At 43.2% G+C, this 25,747-nt stretch overlaps 1 protein-coding gene across 2 annotated transcripts in view; it reads left to right on the top strand.

Moving 5' to 3' along the window:
* The window catches only part of PPP6R2 (protein phosphatase 6 regulatory subunit 2), an 891,343-nt gene that overhangs the window by 758,990 nt on the left and 106,606 nt on the right, over nucleotides 1-25,747 (top strand). For both annotated transcript variants that reach the window (XM_069229423.1, XM_069229422.1), the window contains exon 23: nucleotides 6,049-6,207. In XM_069229423.1, the coding sequence (XP_069085524.1) occupies nucleotides 6,049-6,207 (159 nt within the window). The remainder of the gene's footprint in view (nucleotides 1-6,048; nucleotides 6,208-25,747) is intronic.

The raw sequence follows: 25,747 nt of genomic DNA on the forward strand, positions 1-25,747 counted from the left end.
GTTTTGAGAATCTGCCCTCTGATAAGGCTGCCTTTCTGGGAGGACCTGCTGTTGCAGCAACAAAGCAGGATTCCGCACCTGGGCCTTCGCAATCTCCACCTTTGTGCTTCTTCACACCTTTGACCTTTCTCTGGGGATGGTTGATGTCATCTTTGACAGCCGGGTGTCCCTTGACAAAAAGTGTATACGCTGCTGAGACAAATTTGTGGTTTGATGCGGCAGATGATGATTTGTTTCCCTTCAGGCCTAGTTATCATATGTTCTGTGTGTTTTGTCTCTCTCCCGGCAAGCCTTTGCTTTGTGCCCAGTTAAATGTTAGTTTTTGGCTCTTTCTCCTTTTCTGTGGTTTCTGGACCAGCACTCACTACTAAATTGCCTGTTGTGAGGCATTTTTTGAAAGGCCTACAAAACGTGTTGCTTTCCTCTCCATTTGTCATGCCACAATACTTATTTGATGTGCACCACAATTTGAGCCACTTCACATTTGCCCTTTGCTGCTTCTTACTCTCAAGACAGTGCTACTTGTCACCATAATCATCAATATCGCAAGCGAACGAGCTGCAGACTCCTGCCCAGTGTTGTCAAGATCCTCAGAATCAACTGGGCCCAAGTCATCCTTGTGTCCCCAGATTGGGCATGCAGAGTATGGTATCAAGAACTCCTGGACTTGTACATTTGTCTTCCAATCAGGCTGCGCCTCTGGAGGACCTGCTTTTGGAGCAGTAGGGCAGGGTTCTGTACCTGGGTGTTCGCAATTTCCAACTTCATGCTTGGAAATTGAGTGACAACAGCTGAACAACTTTGGCCTCTATGATCTTGGATGCAAGCATCCTTCTTCTAAAACTGTATATGCCTGCGGTTTGAGCAAGTTTGTAGCTTGGTGCAGTACTTGTCAGGTTGACCCCTTTAGGCCATGTTATCTAGCGTCTTATTGTTTAACAATTTAATATTTGGGAGCGCTGGCAATGCTGCTCAGTCTTCTTAGGTTTCTGTACCACTCCGAGAGCACAGATGCTTCTCAGTGAGCTTGTCCGCTCAGTAACTCGGAGCGGAGCTAATCAAAACAAGGGAGAGGGAGCACACTGCATGGAATACCAGCACACAGTTTGCCCAAATGCATTGTGTTGAATGTAGTGCTTGATAACCCTTACCTTGGTTTAAAGTCTCCAGTTCTCACCATTGGTACAGCCAGTGCTGTGGATCTGTGGACACACGTTTCGGGATGTTTGTCCTTCTTCAGTAGAGAGTAACAGCACTCAACACAATGCATCTGGGCAATTTGGGTAATGGTATGCCAGGCAGTGTACTATTGTGCAGATGAGCTAATTGGGATGCACATGCACTCTGGAATTGGTACAGAAACACTAGAAGACTGTGAGCAGCATTGTCATCACCCCCACATTCAAGGTGTTACTCTCTACTGAAGAAAGACAAATGTCCTGAAACGTGCTTATGGATGGCACCGGCTGGACCAACAATAGTGAATACTAAAGACTTTCAACTAAAGTGAGGGATGCCATGCATAACCATGCACTCGAACTACCACAGGGCACCTGGGTGATTTGTGTGCTGGTATGCCAGGTAGTGTGCTCCCTCCTCCACCTATTTAAAAAAAAAAAGTGAGCTTTTTCCGCTAACTGAAAAGAGACCGCATCTGTGAACATTTGGAACTTTGTGATTCTCCAGTAACAATTTGGCATATGCTCCGTGCTTTGCGCCTGAGGTAAAGATGGTCTTCAGTCTCCTTGAATAAATAACAAAGGTGGGTTACTGAACGGCTATCTGTGTAGGTAAATTTCAAAAAAGGAAGAGCTAATGTCCATGCAGAGGACAGGGCGAGCATAGGTGGATCACGTCTGTGTTTACTAGGATTAGCAACCACCACCGGATTTGGGCAGGTGATTGCAAAGAGAATACAAGAATGGTATTAATATTGCTGCTGTGTAGACCTGCCAAATAAAGAGCAGTGTAGGACCTACGACTGTGATTAAACTGTATAGAGTAAAATTGATGTGGGCAATATTCCAAGAAAGATAACAGCTGCTGGAGGGGAGATTTTTCACAGCATTGTAATTAAGCTATTTAAATATGTATGCTCCATGACTGGTGCCCAGAGCGCATGCCTACTGGCCTCATGGAGGAGAGATCCAAAACTGTATCTGCTTATCAGTCTGCACAATTAATTCCTGCCATAGTGACTTAAAGTGAGCTGCCAACATAGTTAACTCATCGCAGTGTATATACCCTTGAATGCTTCCAAGTCTTTTAAGCATGTCTTATGCCAGCAACTTAAGTTTTACAAACTCTCAACCCATCTCCATTTCACAGGTGAGCATTCACCTGTATTGCAGGTCTGAGAAATGTTACCAGTTATGGATCTGATAAATCCGAATATACAGCCCTGTCCTGAGCAACCAGGAACTAAGCAGATTACGGTTTTTGTTGAGCGTTTTCTGTGTGATTTGCCAGTCTTTATCATCCTGCAGATTAACAGAATCTGTGTTTGCAACACTGTCCTTTTTCTAGTTGTTTAGATGTTCATTTCATGTTGATAAAAAAAACTGTAAAATACCATCAGTAAATAAAACACCCCACACCCCGTTCTCTGCCTGCTGGTATGAACATATTATAAAGCAGGTGGGCACATTCGAAAACATTTCTAAAACTATAAACAGAAAACACGGTATCCTAGTGTAATGCATGTCCCATACTTTGTTTGCCGTGGAACATTTGCTGGTAAAGTCCATGCACATTCATGGTATGCCTATCTTCCGGTCGGCCTATCCCAGTCTGCTTTATAATAGAAGTTGTAACATTTGATGCAATGTTGTGTTTTTAAGACATTTTTTACAACCATCTTTACTGTTTCTTTCTCTTGTCATCCTTCTGTCTGTCATTCTGTCTGTCACACTGCGGGTATTGCTCAGAATATTTAGGCCTACAGTCAGAGGGTATGTACCATATGTGGGGCAACATTCCAGACTCCAAGCATTCACTTCACCAGCCTCACTCTCTAGCTGGGCTTTGGGTTGATTTATCAGGCTGAGTGCGTTTGGAAATCATTGGTGCCATGCATTAGTAGATTTGAGATCAAAGCATCCATGAGAGCAATTTTAAGTGAAGAATCGCTTGCATTGTAAATTCAAAAGGTAGCTTTTATGTCCCCTAGTGTATGTAGAAGAGTTGTGTAATCCAGGAAAAGTTATGTGCACCATTCTGTGTCCTATTGTGTCATTACACTTAAAAGTAGCACTGAAAGTAAGGGCATGGCCCTGCCTACATGCAGCGGCAGTGTTGCATCTCCTTGTCTCAGCTTGTGCAAAGAATGTTAAGAGGATTGAAAAGCCTGCTTTTTAATTCAGAACTCTTTCCTCTGATCCTTTCAACATGGTGTTACCTTGCAATCTTAGGCCGTTAAAAAGGCTTGAAGCTCTTTGCCATGCTAAATTACTATTAGTATGGGCCATATTAATGGAGAGCCCTTAAGTGATAGCCTGATCATAGAACCACTCATCACTACCTGAAGCACTTCTTTTCACTGTACTTGCTGTCCAGACGTTCCTTTGGCGGTCTTAAAAAAAAATGCTATAAAATCAGTTTTACTCTGAAGGGAGCCAAAATGCAGGTTCAGAAAAAAATGCACTCTAAGCTAGATTTTCAACAGATTGTGACCGGCAGGAAAGAGACGCTCTGTAGCCATACAGAGCTATGTAAGTTTAAATCCCTTCTCTTTAACTCCTGTGTGTGAGTAATACATTGCAATTATGTTGTTTATTCTTTTAGTAATTGTTAAACTTCTTAAAGCCAACTTGGAAGTGGCTAATGGTTTAGTTTGAGCGTTCGCTTTGCATTTGGCCCTCGAGCAGGACAGTGGTGTTCTGTTGGAGTGAATGCTTGGAAGTCTGCAGTCAGGTCTGTGGGACAGTTGTTGCTATGTTTTTGGTTTCTATTCTGTACTATTTGCATGCCCCATGGAGTTCCTTCCCTTCTATCACACAGCATGAAGCACCAGCATGGATAGAGGTAGATATTTGCTCCAGGACTCCTGCATCCCCACTCCTGACGTTTGCTCGAGTTCAGGAAGTGGGAGTTCTACGTGATAATGGGGTAGCAGGAGCCAGGCAGCCAATATGGATTTCCTCTTTTCAAGAGCTCATTACATGATGGCACGCTGCCATTTGAGATTGCTATTTGCTTGCACGCCTTTGGGTCAGTGTCTTGTGCTGACTCTTGCTTCTTCAGCAGCTAAAGTTTTCTTTCTTCACTCCCCTTCCCTTACTTACCTCTTTGGCTTTGATAAAACCCGCTTTTCTGCCTTTCCAGGTTTGGTCTCTTGTGAACACGTCTAAGACTTTGAAATTCCTTAGTATCTCTATCTTACTGCATATGCTTTCTTCTGTTGTAGATGCCCCTATATTTTCGTTTCTACCCTTATTAATAATTGTGTTAGTCTGGCCACAGGCATTTTATTTATTACTTAAGGAACACCGCTGCCACAGGTGGATGGCCTCCTCCTTCCTGCTTGCATCATGATACAGCATCCTCCTTGCTGGTGACTCAGTGACTGGGTAAATTGTTAAAATGTGATATTGTGGCTTGAGAGCCAAATGTGGAGCTTGAGGGAGAGGCTACAAACTTCACAGTTCAACTAATTTACTGATAGTTGCAAGTCTTCCCCTATAAAACAACTGCTTACCTCTGTGAGGACTTGAGGACAATGAGGTGGTACAAGCCTAAGAAAAGCAGGAGCTCTGCCGCAGCTGACCATTTTTCCTTCTCCAGTTAAGAAGCATGCTTACTGGCAGCATTCCTTCATTAAGCATTTATTCCCAAAATTATTAAAGCTATGGTAAAACAAATACCACAGTCACTGCCCATGTACCTGATATCCGTCAGCTAAATTTAACATCAACATGGAGGAAGTTGTCCACCTTGAAAGCAGCAGTTAATGTCCTAACCACTGGATAAGCTCGTTTGAGCAGCAGGTTGTGAATGAACGTATTAGTTGAGGCTTAATGTGAGCCCACTATAGTCCATGCAGATATCCACATAATATTAGTAATGGGCACATAAAGGAATGTGACCAAATCTTCTGATCTCCTTTGGAGATTAAAAACTATCATGTGGCAGATATATTGCAACTCATTTATATAAATGCATAGAGGAAGAGCAGAAGGACAAGAACATGCGTGCTCGTAACACATGCAGGTGCTTTTATTTCATTTATTTATTAGGATCCTGGACTTCTCACTCGGAAACCTTATGGTTGCTTCTAAATAAATAAATAAATGTATGACCGCAAAAGACACCTGGTACCAGTGGGCATACAATACATGAAGACCTGCACACTTAGTGTATTCTTGGTCATTCTGAATGTAAGCTTTACAAACTATTGTGTGGGCCACTTGAGAGCACTTACAACATACACAGACATGGTCGCTGACAGATCCTGTGTACTTTCTGCTCACACAAGGCCTTTGTTGGTAGATTACACCGTGATAAGTATCTACATGTAAACACCTACGCCTTCATAAAGCATACATATGGCTGTGCACCTGGGCTACTTGTGTCTGTAAATTATATAATGACATGTATGCTCTTGTACATTGCACGCTGCTACCTACATCCATCATGGTGATCTTGGGTGAAATACAACCACGTGGAACCTGTCTTCACGTTGATGTTTCACAAGCACTACTTGTTGCTTGTTTTTGTCTGTTAAAGTGTTCTTATTGCCTCTGACTATGCTGGGAGGTGTCAGTTGCTTGTCCAGTATGTCTGACTGCCATCATAGCTAAGAGGTCACTTTTGGTCATTGTGAGTCTAGCAGACGATAATGATTCAGCCATCCAGTCACTTTCCCTTTATGTCCTAATCTATTCAAGCAGATGGTGATGCCGATGTTTGAGAATGTCTTTCTTTTGCTTCAAACGAATGTCGGTGTTGGGGTGCTTTGAAGCCTGAAGGCAGACTTTCTAACCTAGCATGGTTACATTTTGTACAGTGACAAACAGAAAAGTGATATTTGTGTGAACTCTAATCTTCCAGTGATGCGGAGTGCTTGGTGATTGACAAACTAACTATTGCAGACGTGGGCCCGGCGAAAGCATCTAGTCATGTGAATACCCAGTCTGAGAACCCACCTGAAGTCCATACCACGCTTTGTGTTACTGTTGATGCTGCAGAGACCCAACTGAAAGGCAAAAGGTAAGAGTTTAGTAGGGGAAGTAGGAAGCCAATTGTGTTCTGCTGATAGGGCAAACTTTGGATTATAAAAAAGATTTCTGCCATCGAGAGGCACCACAAAATGCCTAGCCTTCCTGCAACAAGCAGCATTTGAATATCATTCAAATACTTGGTATTTAGGTGGAGACAGAAAGTGATTGCTAATTTGGAAATGCAGCCTAATTTTGTAAGGCAAAATACAGATAAACACAAGGGGATTTATCACAGCAGTGAAATAAGTCATAAAATATTTTTAAATAGTTCCTTTCACAATGGTTGAAGCAAACAATAAATGTGATTACAATGGCAGCGGACAAATTTTTAGAGGCAGAATGACAGTGTTTTGCAGATTGTGAAGACAGTCCAAAAAGAATTAAGACATGAGCAGTGGCTCTTGATGTGTCCAGATTTTTAAGGTAGATTGTTCTCCTCTTAGCATCCGAACATTGCAATATAATTGTTTGCTTCACACCCCTCTACCATGGGTCAGCGTGGGTTTGTTATGTGAATTGATATGTATTTTGTTGTTTTTTATAATGCACGCCCAGAACATGTTCTTCACAGTGAAATTAAATGAATATGGCTTCACTACCACCTCCTGAGTAATGTAATGGGAGTTTTGCTTTTGATTGTAGACTGTTTGCCCCCTGTACAACTTCATTTGCTCCTGCAAATACCATTTCCAGACATGCAGGACTGTCCCCCTTTTTTTAGGGCCTTTGCAAACATAACTCTCTTAAAAACTTTACCTCTGCACTGACTTTTTATACACTTATTAGTTAGAAACAAATTAAGTAGTTATTAACATTCCATGTCCTGGTAAGCCCAGTTCCACCATTCCCAAACTTGTGAGATGTCCAGGAGAGCATTTGCCCTTCACAAGATAATTACAGATTGAGCCTCTGTTTTATGCATTGGGTGCAGCGCAGAAAAAGATGGGCACGATTGTCCACAAAAAAAGATAAACAAAAAACTTGAACCTGGAGACACTTTCTCCTTTGTTTTTCACTTACTTTATAATCTTTGTTACATTTGTTAATACCCAACAAGTCATTAGATATTTTGGGGGTGACACAATCAATACTCATATCCACAAAGATTCTTCAAGGTTACCCAAACTACAGGTTGTTCTAATAAAGACCTTCATAGTCATCGCCCCCTGGATATACACTTTGACAGGACTTCATTTGGTCTGCATTTTTGCCATTCATTCTGATGCACAAAGGTTAGTACTGGCATACACCTTTAACAAATGTGGCCATGCAGCCAGAATTATTTTATGTGTTAACAGCCTTGCATCCATTTCCCTCATATTGATTACATTGACTGAGCACTGTACTTACTTGATTCCCCCCTCCACCACCTTCTAGGTAATTTGAATTTGTGCACATAGTAAACGTTACTCTTGCGATCACAAATCAATGTACAACATTTTTTTAAAGTAAAAGAATCCCAATCCAGCATCATTTTTGTTTTTCGATTCCATTCGTGATGAACAACCATGTAAATGCTGTTGATTGAACCCACACTGTTCGGTGTAGACTTACTGCTGCAGTAATTTTGCCAAACGATTCATGGGCTTGATCAAATGAATCTTTATGACCATTGTCTATTCTTCAAAGTTGATACAGAGTATCCCCAATTTTCTTCTATATATATTGGCGCAAAGTTAATCCCACATCTTTCCAGCCCTAACCTCCTTATAGCCCCACCAGCTTCAGTAGCTTCTCTCTGTGTTGTAGACAGCAGTGTGGCTTTGGTTATTTAATTGGGGTGTCCCACAATCTTATATCATCCATATTTTGGCTTCTTTATCTCTTAAAACAGCCTTCTTAACTGTGCACATCCCGGGTCATGCACACAAGTTTCAGTTTTCCAGGTTCAATAGTATTAGAGCAGCATCTGCAAAAAACGCCTGATAATTTTGTTATGGGTGTATTTGCTATGGCAACTCAAACTCCCAGGTGGTAGAAAGCACTAGCGCTGTTTTTCATTAGAGCTGTGCCTGGGCCCAGGGTTTTACCTGAGGTTCCAACCATGCAGAAGTATGGACCCAGTGAAGAAGTTCAGATAGTCTAAGTCACTCTTATGAGCTCAGTCAGCCTAAGTCTTCTTGAGTGTGCACCAAGGTCTGTGCAGTCCCCTGAGTTGTCACGCAGATCTCAGAACACCTAAGCACCAATCTTCCATGTGCCCTCTGAGAAGGAAAACTCACTATGGAGGATTCTCATAGACTGTCCTGAATTATAAAGCCCTTCCATCACATCCTAATGCGTGTCCTATATTGTCTAATAAATTCACATTTAAGCAACGCAAAAAGAATTAACACAAGCACCTGCACCATAGGTTGCTAGACTTGCTCATTCTTTTGTCTGCTGGCTGACATGTCGTACAAGCCTGGAAGTCCCTTGTATAGATTATGAACGGTCCTTGAATTCGGATCTTATTTTGACACCCGAAAGTGTTCTACAAGACCATAGCAGTCTTGAATAATTGATTAAAGGAGATCCTGAAACAGATCTGCTCAGTTGTGATTCACTTCATAATATTATGGCTGTGTCTATCAGTCCATGAGGGCTATTGCTGATTAGGTCTCTAGAGGGTGCTGAGATATGTGATTCTGATGGCCGTTTTGCGGTTTCTTTTGAAACAGAATATTACTTACTTGAGTAATTGCATCCCATAACATGAGAACTAATAACCATGCACTTTCACTTGGGAGACACCTGGTACTTGGTGCAGTCCAGATTCCTGGTGATATTCCCTCCGGAATCATTGCTACAAAGACGAGTCGATCCTCACCCACAACCTTTTCGCATTTGTTTATAGGAACTTGTCCGAGCCTTTTATGTTCATACAGGCATTAGCCAGGATTACAGTACCTACCACAACATTTTCATTTTGGTATTTACTTGGATCCATGTCTACACCTAAGTTTTTTTTAATTTTATTTTTAACTACCCCAGCAGCTGAATAATGCTGATTGGTAAAGGTGCTCCGATTATGGCAGGCCTGGCTTTTATAATCTTGCAAAACTGTATGGACCTGCTTGAGAAATCTATCTACACCCCCTTACTGGTGTCTTTTACCTCTGCTGGGTGTCTACATTTAGAATATCAGCTTGAAGTTGATCTGCTATCTAGACGAAATATCATCCACCCCGTAGTCAAAGGCATAATGGTTTAAAAGGGGCTTGAGAATATGTAGATTTCCCAGGGGACAGGCTTCCTGTTGCATGGGGTGGCTGTGTGGGTGGCCATCCCACAACAAGTGAGTGTTACACATGAGCACTTCAAAATAAAGGATACTCTGATTAAAACCCGTTGAATTGGTTCCTTTTGTTTTTATCATTATAGTCCAATAGGAGGGTCCCCAACTTCAAGGGGAATTAATTTATTAAATCTCCTTCTCCTTGTGCCTACCTAAAACAAGCCTCTAGTTTTGTAAAGTTGGGCCTCTTCACGTCTAGAGTTTTATCTATTTATTGACTTTACTAATGCTTGTTTGAAACATGCTTTTCCTAAGTAACTAAATTCTGTGTATTCCTCTATGACACAATATCTGTACAGCAGTCCCATTTTGTTGCTCGTGGGCTCTGGTAGCTCCGTAAAGATCCTCAGATATGACTTTCAGGGGAAATTAAAATCCCAAAATGGTGATTACATTGCAGGGCATTATGGGTTTATGATTGATATAACCTTGATTTATACAAACTCCACCTGATTTCAAATCCTAAACAGCTTTACTCAGATGTTTTTGCAAGCTCAGCCACAAGATGGCATAATTTTGAACAGCATATAAGTCTCAGCTGAAAACTATTGGTTTGTAGCATGTGTGGCTGTAGATCACATGCTGTGCACTCTTTTGCCATCTTGTGTTGGACTCAAGTTATTTAGGGTTTGAGGTGATTGTGGTTCACGATCCCTTCTCTGAAACCTACAGCGTACCAGGAGAAATAGTCAACATTCTTCCTCAGATTTTTTTTCAGATTGCTTTTTAGGTTGAGCATAGCAGCGCGCAAGTGCTGCTTTTTCGAAGTGTTGTCACCTATTTGGGCTTTTAGCCACGCCAATCTCACGCCCATCACTATCGCTCGTTCATGGGCTTGCCCTTCAAAAGTTCTTTGTTATCATTGGTAAAGGCTTTACGTTTTTCCCTCCTTGGGGCGGTTTGGTTACCGCCTTGGACACTGACCCTGTTACATGGCTAATTGCACTTTTGCTAATGCGTTTGACTGCGAGCGAACTTCTTTTTCCTTTTGTGTGTCTCCTTCATGCTCATGGTGTGGCGCTTTGAATCAGCTCGCTTATGTGAAACTATATTACTTTTCATTTTCAGTTTATGTGGCAAGAAAAGTTAGGAGTTTGCAACACTAATAGTTCTAACGCGAGCAAATGCAAGACCCATTGCATTGCAAATGCTTGTTTTTCTTGCCATCAGGTTCAGGCCTGTTTTGGCAGCTTTGTTACCAATTCGCAGCAAAGTATATCTCAGCCCGATGCACTTGGTCATCTATTTATCACAACACTGAAGAACATCAAAGTAACCATATTGATAATGCTTTTGAAAGAGTTTAGTTAAAGGTTCTAAGAAAATGAGTTGTGTTGGCAGGGAGTTTGGGGTCTGCGGGACAGTATGAAGAACACGTTTTAATACGGCCCCTCTGACACAGTATATTTCCATGGCCAGGCTAGCTTGGTGGTCTGTTACCTTAGTCTCCCATGGAACCTTGATATGAGCATGTGTTCAAAGTGTAATTCCTTTCACACAAATAATATTACTTGGTGCCAAGAGTTTGGAGGTGGTCACAGGACTCTACTGAGCTTACATCTGCTACAGGCACCAAAGGCATCGAAGGACTCCACTCTGATGGCAAAATGGGGAGGGTCATACGGTAGCCCGTAGACCCAGCAGAACCAGAGCCCTACAATTGTTTCCTGTCATGACTCTGTCTACAGAGATGAAAAGTCTCAAACTAACACACAGAATCTTGCAAAGGAACAACCTCCAAAAAGTTCTCAAGAGCAAAAAGATGATCCAACATTCCAGGATTGAACTTTAAGATACTCTTGAGCATTTATCAGATAACGGCACAGAGAAACCCATGCCGTGACTGATCTGCTTCTACTTAAAAAGGCAAGACAGTTGCCTCCTCTCACAGAGGTCATGGCACTTTGGCACCAAAAGTCATCTTTGATGCATGAAGATTCTCAGCACTGAGATGCAGATCTTCGAAGCTGAGAAAGAACCGAGCTGTCTCTGTTGGTCAGTTTGACACCAGCACCTGGTCGCACTTCAGTCAGGCTACAAAAATAATAGCCTGATAACAGGCACAGGACTGTATACATAGACTCACTCAGAGACCGTATAGTCGCATAACCCCCTCATGCATCTGTTAAACAGAGTTAACTCACCTTTTGAGGAAGCCGTTTCAAGGGAGATTAGAACCTTAAAAACACAAAAGGCGATGGGAAAAATGCTTGCAATTTGTGTAGCCACTGACAATTGCATTCCAACTCTTTATTCTTTTGACCACCACCCCACCTCATGTTAGACCAAGGCATATTGACCCACCCTCAAAAAGAACAGCCTGTACTGCTGGACCAGGTCTTCTATGAACCTAAACACAAGTAACAGATGCTGGATGCTTTAATAGGTTGAAATAAATTGTCAAAATGTTATGGCACAGTAACAGAGTAAGGGATGAAAAGGGCTGGCTGAAAGTTCCTATACGTAATTATTTTTTACTTTTAATTTTAATAAAATGAAAAGGCCTTGACTAACAATGATTCCATTAGTTACGCGTCCTAATCCCCCCAAAAAAATATACAGCTACTGCCAATCCTCGATTTATGAGCTGTAAACCACAACATTACATTGCATCATTTCAAGATGACAACAGTGTACAATGTCCTACCACAGCTTAGGTTAAGGGATCATATGGCTAGCCTGTGTCTCAAGGATGACTAATAATATATCCCAATACATCTGGCTGTCCATCAGTATTTGAGGTTGGAGTGGAGCTTGCTGTAACTTCAAACTGTTGCCCTCTTAGGGTCACAGTAACCTACACAAGAGCCTACTGTAGTAGCAACTAACTTGAGGCACAGTCATGTTTATGTTTTTCCATACCTGGGGAGCAGGCTATAAAGGGGATGAGGTGTGCACAGTGCTTTACTCTCTTCCGATAAACCATTCAGTTTCTCCAGTGGTTAAGGATTTCAGTCAGTGCAAAGAAGTCAAACTTGTGTCTTCCCCAAACACAACCATTCCTGGGAGCTGCAATCATTTTTGTTAAAGGCAAAGCTGTCCCAAGTCCACAGAGGGTGATGGCATTTCAAAGACTACTACCGCTTTACCAGACGTCATGTCGCCTGACAGTGAAAAGGATGATGAAACATTGAGAATGATGCTTGTAGTCCAAAACAACTTTTTACTTGGCAGGTTGTTCCTGCCACAAGGGACCCTGAACGCATAACTCATGGTGAAACAATTAGCAATGAGATCCTTTAGAACTAGAAATCAGGGAACCTTTGTGTTCACACAGACAGTGTGATTGCTATATTCTACATTCAGGATTGGGTGCACCTTTAATATACCGCTCAAAGATTGTGCCGTCTGGTACTGGGTGATTTCTCACCAAGGACCACTCCTCAAGGAACTGCTTTAAGGGGTGGACAATGACTTTGCAGATATAGGAGTCCTCAGCGACCTCATGAATGTGAAATAAACACACAGGTAACAAATCATTACTTTTCCTGCTGGGGAAAGACAACAGTACACTTGTCTGCCACAAGGCAAAATGCCAAACATTGCCTCCTTTGGACAGTAGTCAATGCCATATAGAGCAACTGCTATCACTAATTCCATAACTGAGGAAAAAAAGGCAAGGGCCATTGACAATGTTTCTCATTGTGCCGACTTAGGCAAGACAACCATGGGATTCTCTTCTGTTAAGTGTGTTGATAAAACAGCTTGCAAAGCTACAATTGATGCTAGATCTTTTGTTGCATCATCAGGCCAGTTGCTACATCCCTACCACCAAGCACTTAATCTTGCTATTTGGCAGCTGAGGCCTTCAAGAATTCACACACCTCCAACTTCCTGTAGTGTATGGAAATATTAAAAGGACCAAGGAAGCCCACCGAAAGGACATGTTATGCCCTAAAACAAAAGATTTGTAGACTAGTGTAAGGTTTCTGTACAAAATGTGTTTTGTTACTTAGTAGGCTTAAAACGTCAGGCCTTGCATATTCATTCAGAAGAGTTCACCTCAGTGCTCTTGCTGTGTATGTGCAAACCAGACACCACCAGTCCATATTTAAAGTGCAAATTATTAAAACATTTGTTGAGGGTCATAAAAGGGTGATGCCCACAAGAATATCTCCATTTCAATTTGGGCATTTCAGCATTAGTCTCCCTATGCTCATGCGTCCTCTATTTGAGCCACTTATTTGTTGCGCTCTACAGCTTTTCATGGAAAGTCTTTGTTCTTGTCACCTCACTTAATAGGGTTAGTGAACTGCTGGCATTATCGGTAGACTACTTTTACTCAGGCAGACAAGGATGAAGTCCCATGAATACATTCCAGGTTTCCAACTAAAGTGGTATCACAATTTCACATAAATCACAAACAACTGCAGAAGGACAGCAACACAGCTTAGATGTGAAAAGGGCTCTTCAGTGTTGTGTGGAACATGTTAAGCCTATTAAAAAAACTGAGCAATTATTTGTTGCATTTTCACAACCTCACTTTGGCAAGTCCATTTCTAAAGCTGCACTCACAAGGTGGATTCTTAAATTTTACAAGTATGCTATGTTATAGCCAAACAAACATTACGTTCTCTCTGAATGTGCTGTTGGAAAAGCAAGGAAGTTGCTAAAGTTGCCTTTCTAGTCTGTATTCTTCTAGCAAACATTTATAAATGTGTAACATGGCCTTCTATACACACATTCACTCAACAATACTGTGCAGACGTCCAAGAGCCATATGTAAGCAAACAGTACTTAAAACTCAGTTACACAGTCATTGTCCTCTGTTTCCAAACAGCTTCATTAGAGGTTGCAGTGCTGCTCTGTAGTCTATGAACAGCATATGATGTACAGCTACACATGTTACAAACAGAAAAAGATACTTTCCTGAAACAATCAGTTCGATGGCATCTGTCGCTGTAGATACACATGTTGTGCATAGCCCGCCATCTGGTGTTGGGTCGGAGTGTTACAAGTTGTTTTTCTTCGAAGAAGTCTTTCGAGTCACGGGACCGAGGGACTCCTCCTCTTTGTCTCCATTGCGCATGGGCGTCGACTCCATCTTCGATTGTTTTCTTTCCGCCATCGGGTTCGGACGTGTTCCTTTCGCTCCGGGTTTCGGAACGGAAAGTTAGCTCAAAATCGGACAATTACGTCAGTATTGTTGCGTTCGGGATCTGGTTAGATAGCTTCGACATCGCATCGATACAATAACATCTCCGTTGCCCTTCGGGGTAGTTTTCGATCCCCCGTCGGGGCCTGGTCGGCCCGACCGCGTGTGACATCGACGCTGATGGAACGGACCCCGTTCCGATTCTGTCCTAAATGCCACAACAAATACCCATATACAGACCAACATTCGGTCTGTAACCTGTGCCTGTCGCCCGAGCACAGGGAAGAAACTTGTGAGGCTTGTCGTGCGTTCCGGTCTCGAAAAACGCTCCGTGACCGCCGAGCCAGAAGACTGCAAATGGCGTCCACGCCGACAGGACACCGAGATTTCGAGGAACAAGAAGAAGTAGAAGCCTTCTCGATCCATGAATCGGACTCGGACGAATTCGACGACCATGAAACAGTGAGTAAGACGTCGAAGATAGCACATAAGAAAACTGACAAGGCCCAGGGGACGCCACTGCCATCAGGCCATGGCTCAACCCATAAAATCGGTGACTGACCATCGGCACCGAAGAAGGCCGAAATAGTGCCGAGATCGTCCGACTCGGGTCGAGACACAGGCACCCAGCCATCTCGGGACCGAGATAGTGCTGCCGACAAGGATCGACGCCGAGATAGCGGAGCCGAAGCTGCTCGACGCAGAGACAGCGGCACCGAGGAGGATCGACGCCGAGAGGGTTCGACTCCGAAAAAGAGGAAAGTCGCCTCGGAGCCGAAAAAGAGCGTGGACATGGTTTCGGTGCCAAAACGACCCGCAACCGAGCCAACTACCGGTTCCTATTCAGAGGAACAATCACTGTCCTCTCAAATGCGAAAGCATAGATTCGAGGAGGAATTACAATCCACCGAGGTGGACCACACTAAAAAAAGGATTTTTATAGAGAGTGGAACAGGGAAAATAAGCACCCTTCCCCCTATTAGGAGGAAGAGGAGACTGGAATTCCAACAAGAACAAACACCACAAACAAAACTGGTGAAGAAGGTAACTCTGCCACCCTCTCCTCCACCTGTGGCTCACATTTCACCGGCACAGACTCCGTCGCATTCACCGGCTCACACCACCTTAAGCCAAGGTGACCAGGACCAAGATGCTTGGGACTTATACGACGCCCCAGTGTCGGACAACAGTCCTGAGGCGTATCCTACAAAGCCCTCACCACCAGAAGACAGCACAGCATATTCACAAGTGGTGGCTAGAGCAGCAGAGTTCCACAACGTGTCTCTACACTCTGAGCCTGTCGAGGATGACTTCCTCTTCAACACCCTCTCTTCCACACATAGCACCTACCAAAGCCTGCCTATGCTCCCAGGAATGCTAAGGCACGCAAAGGACATATTCAAAGAGCCTGTCAAAAGTAGGGCAATAACACCGAGGGTGGAAAAAATATATAAAGCACCTCCCACAGACCCAGCTTTCATCACCTCACAACTGCCACCAGATTCGGTTGTGGTAGGGGCGGCTCGCAAGAGAGCAAACTCTCACACATCGGGCGATGCACCACCCCCAGATAAGGAGAGCCGAAAGTTCGATGCAGCCGGTAAAAGGGTCGCAGTACAGGCTGCAAACCAGTGGCGCATCGCAAACTCTCAAGCGCTCCTAGCGCGATATGACAGAGCCCACTGGGATGAGATGCAACACCTCATTGAGCATCTACCCACAGAACTACAAAAGAGGGCGAAACAAGTGGTTGAGGAGGGCCAAAACATCTCCAATAACCAGATACGCTCCTCTATGGACGCAGCGGACACAGCAGCAAGAACAGTTAACACAGCAGTAACCATCCGAAGGCACGCGTGGCTACGAACATCTGGTTTTAAACCAGAGATACAGCAGGCGGTGCTCAATATGCCATTCAATGAGCAACAATTGTTCGGACCTGAAGTGGACACGGCAATTGAGAAGCTAAAAAAGGACACTGACACTGCAAAAGCCATGGGCGCGCTCTACTCCCCGCAGAGCAGAGGCACTTTCAACACCTTCCGCAAGACAACCTTTAGAGGGGGGTTTCGGGGTCAATCCACACAACCCAGTACCTCACAGTCAACACCGTCCACCTACCAGGGACAGTACCAAAGGGGAGGCTTTCGGGGCCAATACAGAGGGGGACAATTCCCTAAAAGCAGGGGAAAATTTCAAGGCCCCAAAACACCTACAAACAAACAGTGACTCACATGTCACTCATCCCCTCCACACAACACCAGTGGGGGGAAGAATAAGTCAGTATTACCAAGAGTGGGAGAAAATAACAACAGACACTTGGATCTTAGCAATTATCCAACATGGTTATTGCATAGAATTTCTACAAATCCCTCCAAACATACCACCAAAAACACAAAATTTATCAAAACAACATTCGGATCTCCTAGAAATAGAAGTTCAAGCATTACTGCAAAAGAACGCAATAGAACTGGTACCAGATACACAAACAAATACAGGGGTTTACTCACTGTACTTTCTAATACCAAAGAAGGACAAAACACTGAGACCAATCCTAGACCTCAGAACACTAAACACATACATCAAATCAGAACACTTTCACATGGTCACGCTACAGGAAGTGTTACCATTGCTAAAGCAACAAGATTACATGACAACCTTAGATCTCAAAGACGCGTATTTCCACATACCAATACATCCGTCGCACAGGAAATACCTAAGGTTCGTATTCAAAGGAATACATTACCAATTCAAAGTATTGCCGTTCGGTTTAACAACTGCACCAAGAGTCTTCACAAAGTGCCTAGCAGTAGTGGCTGCACACATCAGAAGGCAGCAAATGCACGTATTCCCGTATCTAGACGACTGGCTAATCAAGACCGACTCACTGACAGGGTGCTCACACCACACAGATCAGGTCATACAAACCCTCTACAAACTCGGTTTCACCATCAACTATGCGAAATCACACATTCTGCCGTGCAAAGTACAACAATACCTAGGAGCGACCATAGACACAACAAGGGGAATAGCCACTCCAAGTCCACAAAGGGGTCAAAATTTCCAAAAGATTATACAACGCATGTATCCAACACAAAAAATACAGGCGAAGATGATATTACAACTCCTAGGCATGATGTCCTCATGCATAGCCATTGTCCCGAACGCAAGACTACACATGAGGCCCTTACAACAGTGCCTAGCATCACAGTGGTCACAAGCACAGGGTTGCCTTCTAGATCTGGTGTTAATAGACCGCCTAACATACCTCTCGCTTCTATGGTGGAACAATATAAATTTAAACAAGGGGCGGCCTTTCCAAGACCCAGTGCCACAATACGTGATAACAACAGATGCTTCCATGACAGGGTGGGGAGCACACCTCAATCAACACAGCATACAAGGACAATGGGATGTACATCAAAGAAAGCTGCATATAAATCACCTCGAACTACTAGCAGTTTTCAAAGCATTAAAAGCATTTCAACCAATCATAACTCACAAGTACATTCTTGTCAAAACGGAAAACATGACAACAATGTATTATCTAAACAAACAGGGGGGGACACACTCGACACAGCTGTGCCTTCTGGCACAAAAAATATGGCAATGGGCAATTCACAACCACATTCGCCTAATAGCACAGTTTATTCCAGGGATCCAGAATCAACTTGTAGACAATCTCTCTCGAGATCACCAACAAGTCCACGAATGGGAAATTCACCCCCAAATTCTAAACACTTACTTCAAACGTTGGGGAACACCTCAAATAGACTTATTTGCAACAAAGGAGAACGCAAAATGCCAAAACTTCGCATCCAGGTACCCACACAGGCAGTCTCAAGGCAATGCCCTATGGATGAACTGGTCAGGGATATTTGCGTACGCTTTTCCCCCCTCTCCCTCTCCTTCCATATCTAGTAAACAAATTGAGTCAAAACAAACTCAAACTCATACTGATAGCACCAACATGGGCAAGGCAACCATGGTACACAACACTGCTAGACCTATCAGTAGTACCCCACGTCAAATTGCCCAACAGGCCAGATCTGTTAACACAACACAAACAACAGATCAGGCATCCAAACCCAGCATCGCTGAATCTAGCAATCTGGCTCCTGAAATCCTAGAATTCGGACACTTAAACCTCACACAAGAATGTTTGGAAGTCATAAAGCAAGCTAGAAGACCATCCACTAGACACTGCTATGCAAGCAAATGGAAAAGGTTTGTTTGCTACTGCCATCATAATCAAATTCAACCATTACACGCATCTCCAAAGGATGTAGTGGGTTACTTACTACACTTACAAAAATCAAACCTGGCCTTCTCTTCCATTAAAATACACCTCGCAGCAATATCTGCATACCTGCAGATTACCCATTCAACTTCACTATTTAGGATACCTGTGATTAAAGCGTTTATGGAAGGCCTCAAAAGAATTATACCACCAAGGACACCACCCGTTCCTTCATGGAACCTCAACATCGTCTTAACAAGACTCATGGGTCCACCCTTTGAACCTATGCATTCTTGCGAAATACAATTCCTAACCTGGAAAGTTGCATTTCTCATCGCCATCACATCTCTAAGAAGAGTAAGTGAAATTCAGGCGTTTACAATACAAGAACCTTTTATCCAACTACACAAAAATAAAGTAGTCCTAAGGACCAATCCTAAATTTTTGCCAAAGGTTATTTCACCGTTCCACCTAAATCAAACGGTAGAGCTACCAGTGTTCTTCCCACAGCCAGATTCCATAGCTGAAAGGGCACTACATACGTTAGACGTCAAAAGAGCACTAATGTACTACATCGACAGAACTAAAAACATCAGAAAAACTAAACAACTGTTTATTGCATTTCAAAAACCCCACGCAGGAAACCCAATATCGAAACAGGGTATAGCCAGATGGATAGTTAAGTGCATCCAAATCTGCTACCTTAAAGCAAAAAGACAACTGCCCGTTACACCAAGGGCACACTCAACCAGAAAGAAAGGCGCTACCATGGCCTTCCTAGGGAATATTCCAATGCACGAAATATGTAAGGCAGCCACATGGTCTACGCCTCACACATTTACCAAGCACTACTGTGTAGACGTGCTGTCCGCACAACAAGCCACAGTAGGTCAAGCCGTACTAAGAACCTTATTTCAGACTACTTCCACTCCTACAGGCTGATCCACCGCTTTTGGGGAGATAACTGCTTACTAGTCTATGCACAACATGTGTATCTTCAGCGACAGATGCCATCGAACTGGAAATGTCACTTACCCAGTGTACATCTGTTCGTGGCATCAGTCGCTGAAGATTCACATGTGCCCACCCACCTCCCCGGGAGCCTGTAGCCGTTTGGAAGTTAGCTTCAACTTTGTACATTTGTAAATATATTAAATCTTAAATAGATACATACTTATTCAATCCATTGCATGGGCACTATTACTAACAAACAACTCCTACCTCACCCTCTGCGGGGAAAACAATCAAAGATGGAGTCGACGCCCATGCGCAATGGAGACAAAGAGGAGGAGTCCCTCGGTCCCGTGACTCGAAAGACTTCTTCGAAGAAAAACAACTTGTAACACTCCGACCCAACACCAGATGGCGGACTATGCACAACATGTGAATCTTCAGCGACTGATGCCACGAACAGATGTACACTGGGTAAGTGACATTTTCAATTTGTAGTGCTGTAGTTTCACATGCACCAACTCACTTCTCCTGGTAAAGTGAAGGCATGGTACATATGAACTTATCCTTACCTGTATTCATACACAGTACACAGACTTCGCAACACTTTGCCATACACACACACACTTACTCTGTGGGGGGGGGGACACAATCTAAGGTGGAGTCTGTCCTCAGGAATTGTGAGTTTCAGGGGAGGGATCATAAATCACCTTGAAACAGAGAAATGTTAAAAGAAAAACAATTTGCAAAATTTAAGGCCAACATTAGATGTCAAGAGTGTGCACTGTATGTGAGCGTACGGTCTTTTCCACACAAAAGTAGCCTGGTATGTGTAATAACAGAAATCTAGTTATTTTTATGAGGTTAGGGCAAAAGCATGAAAATATTTTTACAGTTGACGTACACAGAAATGGATTAACAGATTTATGTTTTTTGGATACGTAAGCAATCCCATAGCAGATGGGTAGAACAGGAGATCTGGAAAGATTGGTGGTGCTTCTGAGAGTAACAACACAAACAGGAGAAAGGAGGCACATCTCTAAAGCAAGAGATGAAAACATTTTTAAATATTGTAAAGACAATAGGTTAGGGGATGGATTTTGAGGCATATATGGGAACATACAGTGGCTGCAATGCAGAGTATTGTAGTAAGATCCTTTTAATTTTATGTCCCATCTACACTTTTCCAGACATCATGATTTTATTAAATGTTTTGGACCATCACCTAGGTTTGCAAGGATTGACATAACTTGTTAGTATGAAGCTCAAAATAAATTGAGTTATGGGTCTGATAGCTTTCAAAATAAGCCATCCTGATCTTTAACTGTCCAAATGGTTTTTACTTGCGTCGTGTCTAACCAAATGCTGGTATTGATGCCTCTAGCTGCTGTATCAGCAGAATCCAGCACACAGCTTATGGAGGTGTTTGATATTAGCTTGCCTTCTGAGACAAGTTCTTGTCCTCTCTTTCTGTGTTCCTTTGGGAGATATTGGAGTAGGTCCTCTATTTCATCTCAGTGAGCGTGGTCGTAGCAAACAAGAAAACCCATTGCGTTGGCAATGCAACAATGATTGGCAGATTGTGCCGCAATCCTTTTCCCCACAACATCGATATGCTTTCTTTCTTTGTCAGGCATCAGGGAGTCTCCGCTAGCTTGTGAATTAGTACGCTTGCAAGCAGTGGTAATCACTAGCGAGTCTGGTGGTACTTGTCCCCTAATATATACAGGGAGTGCAGAATTATTAGGCAAGTTGTATTTTTGAGGATTAATTTTATTATTGAACAACAACCATGTTCTCAATGAACCCAAAAAACTCATTAATATCAAAGCTGAATATTTTTGGAAGTAGTTTTTAGTTTGTTTTTAGTTTTAGCTATGTTAGGGGGATATCTGTGTGTGCAGGTGACTATTACTGTGCATAATTATTAGGTAACTTAACAAAAAAAAATATATACCCATTTCAATTATTTATTATTACCAGTGAAACCAATATAACATCTCAACATTCACAAATATACATTTCTGACATTCAAAAACAAAACAAAAACAAATCAGTGACCAATATAGCCACCTTTCTTTGCAAGGACACTCAAAAGCCTGCCATCCATGGATTCTGTCAGTGTTTTGATCTGTTCACCATCAACATTGCGTGCAGCAGCAACCACAGCCTCCCAGACACTGTTCAGAGAGGTGTACTGTTTTCCCTCCTTGTAAATCTCACATTTGATGATGGACCACAGGTTCTCAATGTGGTTCAGATCAGGTGAACAAGGAGGCCATGTCATTAGATTTCCTTCTTTTATACCCTTTCTTGCCAGCCACGCTGTGGAGTACTTGGACGCGTGTGATGGAGCATTGTCCTGCATGAAAATCATGTTTTTCTTGAAGGATGCAGACTTCTTCCTGTACCACTGCTTGAAGAAGGTGTCTTCCAGGAACTGGCAGTAGGACTGGGAGTTGAGCTTGACTCCATCCTCAACCCGAAAAGGCCCCACAAGCTCATCTTTGATGATACCAGCCCAAATCAGTACTCCACCTCCACCTTGCTGGCGTCTGAGTCGGACTGGAGCTCTCTGCCCTTTACCAATCCAGCCACGGGCCCATCCATCTGGCCCATCAAGACTCACTCTCATTTCATCAGTCCATAAAACCTTAGAAAAATCAGTCTTGAGATATTTCTTGGCCCAGTCTTGACGTTTCAGCTTGTGTGTCTTGTTCAGTGGTGGTCGTCTTTCAGCCTTTCTTACCTTGGCCATGTCTCTGAGTATTGCACACCTTGTGCTTTTGGGCACTCCAGTGATGTTGCAGCTCTGAAATATGGCCAAACTGGTGGCAAGTGGCATCGTGGCAGCTGCACGCTTGACTTTTCTCAGTTCATGGGCAGTTATTTTGCGCCTTGGTTTTTCCACACGCTTCTTGCGACCCTGTTGACTATTTTGAATGAAACGCTTGATTGTTCGATGATCACGCTTCAGAAGCTTTGCAATTTTAAGAGTGCTGCATCCCTCTGCAAGATATCTCACTATTTTTGACTTTTCTGAGCCTGTCAAGTCCTTCTTTTGACCCATTTTGCCAAAGGAAAGGAAGTTGCCTAATAATTATGCACACCTGATATAGGGTGTTGATGTCATTAGACCACACCCCTTCTCATTACAGAGATGCACATCACCTAATATGCTTAATTGGTAGTAGGCTTTCGAGCCTATACAGCTTGGAGTAAGACAACATGCATAAAGAGGATGATGTGGTCAAAATACTCATTTGCCTAATAATTCTGCACTCCCTGTATATATAATCTGATCGAGAGGGCTTACAAATACATATATATTTTTTATCGACCTTAGGTGTAATTACTTTAGCCCTAACAGGTTCTCTAAAAATTTCCTCAGTGTGACGTAACCTGCCTTTTAGCATGGGTAAGTACTGAGTGGTCCTATGTGTGGATAAAAATGAAAGGGTCTTAAAGGGGAAATCCTCTCCTAAAGGTTCCTTGTGGAGATGAACATCATGAAAAGCAGCAGCGCTACTTATTAACTTCTGATATGCTATGGATCGTCAGGAGGAGAGGGACAGGCAGGATATAAATCCTGTTCAGTGTCCCTTGGGCGGTCAATATCATCGGTATCCCAGTAATCTGTGTGTGGTGGTGTCCCAAAGGTGTCATGTCCTGCACCGTGCCCACCTGTATAATATTCTGGGGATCCCTGAAGTGAGGTATCTAGGGGATCTCCAAAAGACAGTGGTTGTGAAAGTGAGTGTGGTGGTGGAAGTTGTGGAGACAGAGATGATGGTGGAAGTGGTGGCAGTGGTGAGGGTGGTGGAAGAGGCAAAGAGCTAGTAGCTTTGTCAGATTTCCTCCTCTGTTTGTGTGGTATTGAGTCAAGAGCCTCCTGGAAAGACAGCTGTCTCTTCGATGGTGGAGGAATCAGAGCTGAAGGCATGGTGAGAATACAGACGGTATGAGGCTGCATGTGGGTCTGTTTCTTTTGAGCATCCAGCTACTCTTGCAGCCTGTGGAGGATAGGGTCCACTGGCTCACTGGAGTCAGGCTTCAGAGCCGGCTTTGAGGCTTTCAGATCCAATCCATGTTTCTGTTTTGGTGCCAAAGTTCCAATCTATGTAGATGTGTGGACGTTGACAGTTGGCTTGGCACCGAGGTGCTTAACACCGAGGGCTTCAGCTTAGGTTGGTGTTACAGCAGCGGGACGTCTGTAACCATCGCTTGGTGCCAACCATGGCCAGAAGGCAGTGGTGGACCTCTTGATCAGAAGGGGCTGTGTGTCCCAACTTTTTGACTTCTGTGGACCCAAACCTTATCATTACTGGAACTGGGAGACCCCACTAAATCATTATTGGAGTCCAGGGACCCCCACTGAGTCATTACTGGAAGCATGGGACCCCGGCCTAAACATTGTTGATGATTTGACCCTCAAAACAATACCCAAAAACTATAGAAACAAGCATTCCATCAAACACATAAACAAATGATAACACGGTTTATTTAATTTGTAAACAAATACAATTTAAAAAATACAAATGTTAATTTTAATAGGAAGGTTGGAGCTTTTCTAAATTTAATTGAAGCCACACATCGTCCATACTATATTCTGTTTGATGCACCTGACATGCTCCCACAAATCAATCTGAGGATACTAATTTAATTTTTAGCCTCCAAGTTCAAATTCCTTGACATGTACAGTACATTTTAAAAGGTTCAACTGTGCATTTAGCCACCTTATTTATTTTCACTTTATTAATCTGTTAATATTAGTTAATTTTCTAAGCAGTCACAGACCCCCTGACGAGGCTTTGCAAACTCCCAGGGGTCCCTGGACCACGGGTTAGGAACCACTGTCTTAAGAGTGTTCAACACAGTGTTGAGGGACAGGAGGTACTGTACTCATGAACTGGTGAGCCATTTTAACGTCCTTCACTGACCATGAGGCAGAACTGCCTCAGGAGACAATGCCTCTTCCTCCGCAACGGATGTTTCAGGGTGGTGTTCTCAGCCGACGTCTTCATGGCTGAAGTTGTCGGGAGTGCTCTAAATGCTTCTCCACTGCATTTCAAGTCGAAGTGTTGATGGTCTCAGAGGATTTTATTGGAGCAGAAGGATCTACAAGCCTCGCAATCCACCTCCCTGTGTTCGGGTTATAGACCTTATGTAAGTTGATGTAGGGATATTTCATGTGACAGCGAGGGTAGAAACAAAGAGGGCTTCTATTCCATCACTAGCAGGGCATTCACTGGGGGAACCTGAGGGAGACTGAGTAAGATGGCCCCGGACGGCGAGGACCTACAGGGCCCATGGTCTAAGTGCGTCGACCCAACAATCGATTACCTGTTCCTCGATATGCAGAATAAGAGAGCACGATCGAAACAATACTGACAAGAGTGAAGCACAATCCAGAAAGAGTACTGTAATGGTCTGGAACCAGAGCTTAGGCAAACATGTTCAAACCTGATGGCAGAAAGAAAACACTCTAACAAATGGATTCAATGCCCATGATCACGGAGAGGAGGAGTCACTCTACCTTGTGAATCGAAAGACTTCTGGGAAGAAAAACAGCTTGCGCACATCCAGACCAACACTAGATGGCAGGAGTATGCAAAGCATGTGTATTTACAGTCACACAGGCCTCAAACAAAAATATTTGGCTTGGTACCAAGTATTAGAATGCGTGAAGCTATGATGTTAGCAATCTTGAAATGCTGCCTTAGCGACTGTTCAGACAATATTATTGCTCATTAGAGTAGCATATAGCTGGTCTGATAACACTGATTCATGGCTCGAACCAGATAAAAGAGGAAACCACACTTCAAATCCAAGTTGTGCAGGATCACCTCAAACGATGAGGCATGGGAATGTAGGAAGGCGGCTGAAGAACCATTACACCATTCAGGTGGAATTTCAATAGCACACTCAGAATTAAGTAAAGGTGAGGCTAAAGAACCATACTATCA

This window comes from Pleurodeles waltl, chromosome 4_1 (genome assembly GCF_031143425.1).
Source record: "Pleurodeles waltl isolate 20211129_DDA chromosome 4_1, aPleWal1.hap1.20221129, whole genome shotgun sequence".
NCBI classification, from domain to species: Eukaryota; Metazoa; Chordata; class Amphibia; order Caudata; family Salamandridae; genus Pleurodeles; species Pleurodeles waltl.